The following is a 10,574-nucleotide window of genomic DNA, read 5'->3' as shown; positions in this document are numbered from 1 at the left end:
TTAAATAAAAAAAAAAAAAAAAAAAAAAAAAAAAAAAACTGTCTCTGTATTCTCTCTAGGCAAATATAAAATGGAGAAATCCATCCTCAGGAACCCGTTATCTCTTCCTTCTGTGGTGCCTCTACTCTGTTCAGGGCCCAAATATCCTCCCCTTTGCACCCCATCAAAGTATATCTGCAGAGAATCCCTTCAAAGCATTAGCTTTTCCCAGAGTTATTTACATTTTAAGCCTTAACACAGATGTAGAAGTGGAAGGCAAAAGTTTTCCCTTGTCAAAGTGATGTTATACCTTCGGGGAGCAAAAGGGGTGATAATTTGTGACAAAAATCCTTTCCTTTCCTGCACTCCTACACTTAAACCACTGTTTCCTTATTGCCATCAAGGGCAAGGTGAGCCCCGACTCAGAACCAGACGTGCCTGAGGAATGTTTTTTCCATCTCTGTTCAGATGAGTGGTGGATGGGGATTAGTGGGGCTGGGCAGTAATAGAAAGGTAAAATCTATTCCTTTAGACCCCATAGAAATCCTGAGCTGGCAAAATTTCCTTCTGTTCCCTGGAGCGTTAGATTAGGTCTTAGGTCTCAAAATATGGTCTCTGTACCAGCAGCATCTACATAACCTGGGAACTTGCTTTAGAAATGCAAACTCTCAGGCTTCACCCAGACAAGCTAATCAGAAACTCTGCGAGTGGAGCCCAGCAATCAGTCTTCACTTGCCTTCCAGAATATCTGATATATGCTAAAGTTTGAGAATCACTGGCCAGGAGATTCAAATTCCACTTCAATCAGTGGTATCTTACCCTCTTCAAATGGAGAGAGAGGGGAATCTTTATGCCCTGTGGTCAGATTTATTTTCTGCAACCCTTCAACGCTAGTTTCTCCTCAGTTCTGGTTCCATTGAGTCCCCACCCTCAAATCAGTAAAAGGAGTGGGTTAGTCAACAATTTTAGAGACTGTGTTGGAGCCATGCCAAACTGTTGTAACTGATTGGGGCTAGAGCTTCGACAATGGACACTAAGGATTCATGGGTCCAGAAATCTGAAAAGACAAAAAGGAGCAGATATCTCAAGGGAAAAACCATTGTAAAACTGAAAAACCAACATCCAAGGAAATGGTCCTCCTTTGCTAGTTACCTGGTCCTTCTCCTGGCCTAGTAAGTTGGCCTGGAGGCATGCAAGGTGAACGTTTAGCTCAGGATAAGAGAGTAAGGCCAGCTCTCCCAAGCCCTTAAGGAACCAAGTTTTCCAGCCTCAGGATTGCATTGGAGATCAATGAGGTACCATGCAAGGGATTCCAAACCACAATTTGGCCTACCCTATGGGCAAGGGCAACAGAAGCATTGGAGAGCCACACAAGAACGAACGAGGCTCATTTAGTAATATGTGACACAAACAAGATTTGAACCCAGACTCTGTGCACCAGGTAGAGTTGAAGCCATGGCACCTATGTCAAAAATGCATTTCCTCCTTTGAAGATTCTGTCCAATTCAGGCTGCAGGAGGGGACCTGTCTTGCAGACCCTGGTCACTTTACCTCCTCTAGCTCCTCTCCTAACCAAACCCAAGAGGACAGACTGAACTGACTGCTACCAACCCACCACCCCTGTGGGGCTCTCCCAAGATCAAAAGGTTGGAGTTTGGGGGAGGTCATCAGCCCCTCTCCTCCAGATGGAGAAACTTGGCTATAGTTTTCTTCAACTACAGGCCTCAGGGTTCTCTCTCTCTTGCTTTTCCAGTCACTGCCTCCATTTTCCCAATAAATGGAGCTCCTTCTCCATTCTTTGCTCCCACTTCTCTTTTTCTGTTGGTTTGATTTGGGTTGGATTTTTTATTTTTTGTTTTGTTTTGCCTGGGGAATGCCTCACCTTCCCAAGGTTATTGTTCTTCTACTCACTATCCTTCTCTATCACAGTTAACTCTCTTCAAGCTTCTAGCCATTTCCATTCTACCAAGCTCCCTGTACCTCTGCCTGTTGTCCAGTTTGTCAGGTTTAAGCCTACAAAGCAAGGTCAATGACTCATACTTCCCACTTTCTTCCCTCAAATCTTTGGCTTGGCTCTAGCAGCTCTAGCAGCTCAGCTGCCATCTCACCACTCTGCATCTCTCTCTCTCTCTCTCTCTCTCTTCCTCAAGCACCCTAACCTGGGTTGTCTATACTGCCAAGTCTAGGTGCTGCACTTCATTCCTGCAGGCTCTTTTTCCCTTGATGTAGCTTCCAAAGTGGATTTCTACTTTTTGCTACTTTGATTTACTCAGTCCCTTCCTGTCTCTTATGGTTTCTGAGAATCAGTCTCAATTCTATAAACCATTTTTGGCGATCTCACTACATGCCAGGCACTGGCTCTTCCAAGCCTGGGAGATCAAGTGTGACCATAGTCCCTGTACTCAGTACAGTCCCTGTACTCAGCCGAGCCCTTCCCTGGCACCACTTTCCTGCCATGCCTCACAATACTGTCACCATGGCACCCTCATACAGGAAGCTTTGGAAGTGTATGCCCATTTGCTCTCCAGCCCAACTACTCTGTGCCTGCCAGATTTCTAGTTGTTGTCTGACTTGGTTCCCTCTGATGGACTGTGAATTTCCCATGGGTTACCCCATTGTGGACCTTTGTCTGTATCCTTAGGGTCTCTAATATGTTCCTATGGTCCCTGTCAGTTGAATAAAGATCGTATTGGCTGTATCACCGATTTCCTCTCTCAGTCTTCTCCTCTCCTTTTTCCTCCATTCTCAGCTTTTCTCTGGTAATCAAAAGGCTGCAACAGAATGGGGGACACCAGACAGCTCTGGGGGTATTTACACAGCCAAGCATGAGCACTTTCACTGCCCCTCCCAAAAACATAAACTTTGAGATGCCCCATTTCCCTCTTGGTGTCCTAACTTCCAGATGTCCCTTCCCAGTTAGCTGGTCTTAACCCAGTCTGAAGATGGGGGAAGGAGAGTACTGAACAGGACTAGGCTCAGGCAAGGCAGGTAAGGGCATAAGGAGCAAATTTATATATATATATATATATATTTTAAGATTTTATTTATTTATTTGACAGAGATCACAAGTAGGCAGAGAGGCAGGCAGAGAGAGAGGAGGAAGCAGACTCCCTGCTGAGCAGAGAGCCTGATGCGGGGCTCGATCCCAGGACCCTGGGATCATGACCTGAGCCGAAGGCAGAGGCTTTAACCCACTGAGCCACCCAGGCGCCCCCATAAGGAGCAAATTTAAGGAGGCCCTCCATCTCGGGGTCATTTGAGTGCTGACCCTGCTCTTGGGAGCCCCTTAAAGTGGTAAGCTGAGTCTAGAGACTGAGGTGATGGCAGTGACTGTGACTCGACCCCCCACCCAGGCAAATTTACAATAATTGGAGATGTGGGGGGAGCCAGAGGAGGCATGCACAGTTGGGGTTAGGCAGGAGCTGGGTCCACCAGACATACTTTTGTGGGTAGAGGAAGGGCATATAACAGAGGATATGAAGAGAATAAGGTAAGAGAAAAAAAATAGTGTGGGAGAAAACATGGGAAGCTGGCAGTTCCACTGACACAGACTTCCACCTGTGGAGCTTCCTGGTGTGTGGGGAAGTGGGGAAGGAACCCCTCCTCAGGCCTTGAGTGCAACCCAAAGGCTTTGCTCTTCCTCCGTGGGAGGTGCCTTCATGGAGTTTCAAGCCTGCTGGTTAGGGGATGAGCCGCCTCTACAGCTCCCTGAGCACCAGCCAGGCTGTTCTGGCACCTACCTCGGTGCTTCATATTTCCCTGTGTTCTTGTGTTCACGCCTACTTCCCCCAGTCACCTCGAGTAATACTCTTGACAAGTCTGGTCTTTCCCCTAATCAAAAAGGGGAAGGAGTAACATAGTGGTGATTGTTCACTGAGGCCCCTGTTCTTTTTATTTTTTTCTTTAAATTCAATTAACATATAGTGTATTATTAACTTCAGAGATAGAGTTGTTACTCATCAGTTGTATACAACACCCAGTGCTCATTACATCACATACCCTCCTTAATGTCCATCACCCAGTTACCCCATCCCCTCACCCCTTTCCCCCCTCCAGCAACAGTTTGTTTCCTATGATTAAGAGTCTCTTACGGTTTATCTCCCTCTCTGATTTCATCTTGTTTTATGTTTTCCTCTCTTCCCCTATGATCCTCTGTTTGTTTCTTAAATTCCACATATGAGAAAGATCATAGGGTAATTTTCTTTATCTGATTGACTTATTTCACTCAGCATAACACCCTCTAGTTCTATTCATGTCATTGCAAATGGCAAGACTTAGGGGTTTTGATGGCTGCATAATATTCCATTGTATATATATATATATACCACATCTTCTTTATCCAGTCATCTGTGAATGGACATCTGGGCTCTTTCCATAGTTTGGCTATTGTGGACATTGCTGCTATAAACATTGGGGTGCACGTGCCCCTTCAGATCACTGCATTTGTATATTTGGGGTAAATACCCAGTAGTGCAATTGCTGGGTCATAGGGTAGCTCTATTTTCAATTTTTTGAGGAACCTCCATACTGTTTTCCAGAGTGCCTGCTCCAGCGTGCATTCCCACCACCCCTGTTCTCTCTGCCATCTCCAGTGGTGTCCGTTGAAATCCTGACTTTCTCTTCTTGCTCCCTTCTATCAGTTCCTTTCCCAGCCCCATCCAATGCTTCATGCTGACACCCCCTCAATCTTCAGTTCCTCTCTTCCAAATCCTTTGGCTTTTTCTCTTTTTAAAGCTCCCCATCTGCCATGGTTCCCCTATATTTATTTCCCAGAATAATTTCCTGTCCTTGCTAGGCATTTAGGTTGTGGCTAGAGTGATCTCCAGCCCAACCTCATAGCCTTGGTCATCACAGAGCTCCCCAGAGGACGGGGGACAGAAGAGAGCTACTACTGCTTTGAGACCGCTGACAAACAGAGATGTTTGCATGCTCTGAAAATATACCCCAAATGTGTTTGAGAATACCCTCCCCCACAAGAAACCTCAGACTTTTAAAGCACTCAATGTAGAAATGAATTCTAACTCCTGACCTTTACCTACATAGAAAGATGTCTCAGAGAGTCACTGAATGGATGGTGAGGCCCTCTTCAGCATGGATAACTGTAGACAAGAGAGCACTGGAATTCACAGTTAAAAGCCAATTTCTAAAGTGCACATTTTCCAAACATTAGCTTTTTCACTTAAGGTCTAAGAGACTGAGAGATTTGAACTTAATGTATGCAAAAGTACAAACCACCTATTAATGAAAAAGCTATACCTGAAATTGCATGGAATTTTTTACCTTATTTTTGAACAAGTTACAATTTACATAATTCTGAAAACAAATACAAAAAAAATAGAAAAAAAGTCTCATTTCTATATATCCTCTATAATTCCCATCACCTTCCTCTCCCAGTAGAGAACCAGTTGGGTTTTTTGTGTGTATCTTTGCAGAATTTTATACAATTACACAGAGGTATATTTTCCTTCATTTCACACAAAAGATAGTATAGATAGTATGGTATACTTAATGTCCTGAATTGTTTTTTCACTTACTGTATCTTTGGGTGCTTGTTATAATAATATATAGAGAATCTCCTCCTTTTTACAACTGCCTGCAGTTTCACTGTATGGAAACTTCAGTTTAACCAGTCCCCTAGTAACATTTAGATTATTTCCTTTTCTGTTTTGTTACTACAGTGCTGCCCTGAATACCTTGGACATAAGTCTTTTCACAAATGCATTTAGATCTAAAAGATACAGTGGTTCTGCTGGGTCAAAGGACATTTGCATTTGTAATTTTGAAAGACAGATTCCTTCCATTTACACTCTCACTAGCATTGTGTGTGAGTGCTGGATCTCCCACAGCCTCACCAATGGAGTGGGTTCTCAAAACCTTTGAACTGATTTAAAAAAATATTATCTTACTGTTTTTAATGTGCATTTCCCTTATGAGTAAAATTGTACCTTTTTCATATTTTTGAAGGCCATTTGTATTTCTGTTAACTTTTATCAACAGCCATTGAATATCTGACGCTAAAGGACATCTAAATTTTGTTATAAATCTAAAGTCCAACAATTTTCTGATCATCATCACATGAAGCAGCTGAGTTAAAAGGAAAGCAAAGAATTGAGGTCAGGGATGTTCCATTTGCTCTGACTAAAGTTAAATGCCCAAACACACCACTAGAATGTGAGCAGTGAAAAGTGGGGATTATGCTTTATCCATCTTCATTCAGCAAAGTGCCCAGAATTTTGCAGCCATTTAGTCATTAGGGAATACTTGGGATAAGATTAACTGTTCCTGGTGCTTCCTTTCATAGAAGTACCCAGCTAGCATTATGATCTAGATAATGTGGATAGCTTGCCAACAAGGTAGTCTTTTCTTGTATTTCACTGGAGTACAGGTACCCTAAATTTAACCAATGAAAAATAATCTAAAATGACCAGTTAGCTGTATAAGGTCAGGGTCTGACACTTAACAAATCCACCAGATTTACTGACTGAATGAACGGAAGTTTGCTTAAATGAAGAAATCATCACAATACAAATATCTGATGCTAGAAATCTAGATTTCTTAGGAAATCTAGAAAAAATTTTTCCAGTGTCCTTTCCATCCCATCTTAGGAGAAAAGGTTTCTAGTTTTAGGCCATCTGATCCTTTAGGTAAAAACCTCCCAGGACCATAAAGGAGCAATAAATCTGGATATCATAAAGACATCTGATTAACTTTGTTCAAATTGTGCTCAGTAGCCAATATTTCCCACTACTTTTTTTCAGATGGCTCCCTATTCTCTTATTCTATTTGATTTATTCTGCTACTCGCAGACAATTCAAGTGCACAGTGAACCTAATTACAGCAGGGGGAAGTTTGAAAGTTCAGATCCTCTATAGATGAGATGCATGGCAAGCATTTTGCTGGTAGCTCTGCATAGGTTTAAAGCAGTGACTTTCATTTAAGGGTGTGAGAGGGCGAATATTAGTATCATTAAGCTTTTTTCCCTTCCCTCCCTTCCTCCCTTCCTTCCTTCCGTTTTTGTGTGTGTGTAAATACACATACCCTGTTCCCCCTTGTAGAAGACATCAGACTCCTGGGAAAAGTTTGGTCAGGTACACTGAAAAAGCTCCCCAGGTTGTTCTAACACATTCCCACCTCCCACCATCACTCTCATCTCTTTATAAGAATGAAAAGCACCTTTCCAGTACTTTCCTTTGCCCTACTCCTTTGGCTTCAGCTAGAAACAGCAAGTCATTTCCCTGAACCAGCAACTCTGACGTTTTTACTTCCCTAGGAACCATTTCTGTGTCCTGTCATGACCTATAGCATGAGAACTATTCCCGTGCTGTTCTTAATCTCTGCATTCAGAATTAAAAGAAATCATGTATTTGCTCTATATTTGATATATGGTGCTCAATACATGTTGTTTTTTAAGAAAGCAAAAGACCTAGCTATTCATTAGTTAGCCTTCATGTCTCCTCATATTTTTGATATGCATTCTATAAATCTTAATAATTTCCTCTAGAGGAGTTAGTATTTTTCCCAGTTGAAAAGTCCCTCACTGCATTTTGTCAAACAAAGCCCATGTCATGATATTTAAAGTCCTTATTTTACTAACACTTAAAATCACCTAAAACCATCCTAACCTTATTCCAACATTTTTTTTTTTTTTTTACAGAGGAGATCAAGACTATAAACAGTTAAGAAACAACTCAGCCAACATGAGTGTGGCAGAACTTTGACTAGAATCCTGATCTCATTAAGCACTGATCCAGTATAGTTTTCTGCTATAGCACATTATCATACCACCACAAACTGTTTATACTCTTAGTTAACGTTCAGTAATGAGCACCTACCTTGTGCCAAGCCCTGTGCTAGATGTTTTCACACACTCATTTAACTTACGGTTGACATAATAAGAAAGTTTTACAGTTAAAATAATATTATCAAGTCAGGCAAAAACTACGAACCCATTACAATCAATTTTGGGAAAAGAGCCTTTTTCCTAAAAGGAATTTCAGTTCAGTGGGACTACTCAGCTTAAAGTTGTCTATTCTTCTTTTCCCCAACGATGGCCCCACTTCTTTCTTTACATGCCCTTCTCCCCAAAACTCAATTTGGATTTGATTAGGTGTCTAACATTAATTCAACACTTATGTCTAATCCCCCCTCCCCAAGTTGCTGCTTTTCTTCTACCTGTTTTCTTTTTTTCCTTCTGAGAGGCATTGTCCTGGGGCCTGAAGCAGGAACAGAATCTTCACATCTTTCTGTCTCTTCACCCTATATGCCCCTGCTATGTGTCTCCCCTCAACACCCACCTTTTCCCCTCCAGATGCGGCAAAGAGGAGACGGACACAATGTAGTGGAAAGGTCTTGTATATAGTTTTGTCCACTTCGGTGTGTGAGAGCTGCTCTCATTAGAGCCTAGGGGGAAAGGCATCTGTGCCTGGAGGAAGGGAAATTGCTCCCACACTATGAATACCTGGCTGCATTCCCAAGACTTTCAGATTTAGTGGAAGTCTTTGTGCGAGCAGCCCTTAGGTCATGAGTCTTCCCCTGCCTGCTAAAATTTTGGTCAGTTTTAACCAAGGCTGTCTTCTGGATGGTGCGTTTTGCCCGCTTCACTGGGTCCTGCTGTTTCTCTTCCCTGGGCTTCGGGCCTGACCTCCTCTTCTCCTCTCGGGTCCTAGGCCTGATGTCTTCCTTCATGGCCCGTCCTCTCCCCTCATCCATCGCCTTGGCCCTCACTTCCTCCCTGGCTCTGGAACGCACCGACTCCTTGGCTCTTGGCCTTATCTTCCTCACCCTCGTGTTTGCCTTCGTGCTTCGTCTCCATACTTCCCTGGCCTTCTTGGCTGCCCTGCGATGCGTGCAGCGCCTCCGTGGGCTCCGCGGCCCAGGAAGGGTCCTCCTCAAAGAGCGGATGCTCTCCGCCAACCTCGAGCGTCCTGGCTTTCTCTTGGGCTTCGGAACCTTCCAGATCCTGAAGTAGCCAGAGGCATCGCTGCCACTGACCCGGAGAAGCGTTCCCTTAACATCAGACCTGGGTGCTTCACCCAAGTGGCGACAGCTCTTCCTGCGCACTTCGTAGCCAGCGTTTCCAAGCTCCTTCTTGAGAGTGGCAAGAGTCAGCCCTTTGTGCGCAGTGATGGCGCGGAGCAAAAGCTGGGACACTTTGAGCACTGAGCGCGGGGCCCGCCTTAGTGGCGCCATGAGGGTTTTTTCCGTGGCCTGCTGGGTTTTAACTTCAGTGCCTTTGGATTCACCAGTGGGTCCAGCCACCTCAGCCATGGCCCCGCTCCCGCTTCTGCGGGGCCAGTGCTTTGGGCCTCCCCTACCAGGACGCGAGCTTAAGCTGAGGCTGGCTGGACCACGTCACAATGGCAGGCCCAGCCTAGTCTTTCAGGCCTTTGTTGGGGAGCTGCCAGATCCCACCCAGGTAGGTGGTCCAATCAGACTCCACTTCCTTATTGGTCTAAACCAATCCAGATCTTGGCGCCTGTGTACCCCTAAAAATCACCTTCATAATCTCCAGGGTTTGTTCCTGGCCCTTCTAATGCTCTCATTTCTCATTGACCTTGATGTCAACCACTTTCTGACGTTCACTATTTTTCCATGGTCCTGAACACCATCTACCCACATTTCCCTAAGGTGAAAGAAGCTGCTCTCAACAATCTAAAACAGGTAATACAATGCCTTTAAAAAGTAAGTGTGATAGTCTATCAAACAAAACCTGACGGAGAAACTCCCACCTTTAGGCCCTACCAGCTAGAGATTACAGTCATGACTCCCTGACTCCACACGGTGGATTCTGTGCAAGAATACGAAGGAAAGAAGGAATCACTGTGGTCCCTCTACCCTAAACAATGATTCCCACACCTGGACATTCCGATGCCTCATTTGGTTGGATTGAAATAACCCAGTTTCCAAATAGACCAAGAACTCTGGTCTAATCATTATTCTTTGCTTCTCTGCCTCTGTCCCTCTTCTTGGATTGCCCATCTCCTTTCTCTGTCCAGGTATATGCTGCTCATCTTTCAAAGTCCTGGTAATCCTTCCCTCACTGAAGCCCCCTCACTCTTTCAAATGATTTCTCTCCTTAACTACCACATTAAACTTTTGCAATCCTATATCGCATTTTCTTTATTTTAAATTAATTTGGTACTAGAGAGTATAATGCAGCACAATAGTTTTAAAGAGAAAACAGCCTGGACTTTGAGCTGGAAGACAGGGACACATACTCCAGGTTTTTAACAGCCTTATGGCATTGACAAATCCCTCCATATCTTTGGATCTGACTTCTTTATCTTAAAAAAAAAAAAAAAAAAAGTCTAATAATCCCTTCCTCCCAACATCACAGAATTATTGGAGAGGTTCAGAAGAGGTGATGGTAGATGACAAAGGACTACCCAAATATAAGACTTAAAATTAATTTTACTCTGAATGTTTATGCCCTTCCAACTAAATAAAAAGTTTCCTGAGAGCCAAATAGCCTTTGAATTTCTATGGCCCCTGCTGCACCTAACACTATTCTTCATTATACACAGCAGACATTTAATTGAGTCTGTGTAAGCTTCTCCCTGGTGAGGAGGATTTCTCTGGATTGTAAGGAAATTCCC

The 10,574-nt window shown here is 43.7% G+C and overlaps 1 protein-coding gene across 1 annotated transcript; it reads right to left on the bottom strand.

Moving 5' to 3' along the window:
• Nucleotides 1-8,427: 8,427 nt before the first annotated feature.
• H1-7 (H1.7 linker histone) lies at nt 8,428-10,259 on the bottom strand (the record flags this gene model as incomplete). The annotated part of the gene is made up of 1 exon (XM_080810244.1): nt 8,428-10,259. Exon 1 carries the CDS (start codon nt 9,244-9,246, stop codon nt 8,428-8,430), a length of 819 nt encoding a protein of 272 aa, XP_080666370.1. The 5' UTR covers nt 9,247-10,259.
• Between the last annotated feature and the right edge of the window lie 315 nt (nt 10,260-10,574).

This window comes from Martes martes (genome assembly GCF_963455335.1).
Source record: "Martes martes genome assembly, chromosome: 8".
In the NCBI taxonomy this organism is placed as follows: Eukaryota; Metazoa; Chordata; class Mammalia; order Carnivora; family Mustelidae; genus Martes; species Martes martes.
The sequence above is the reverse complement of the archived record's forward strand: the minus strand, read 5'-3'. Positions and strand labels throughout refer to the sequence as shown.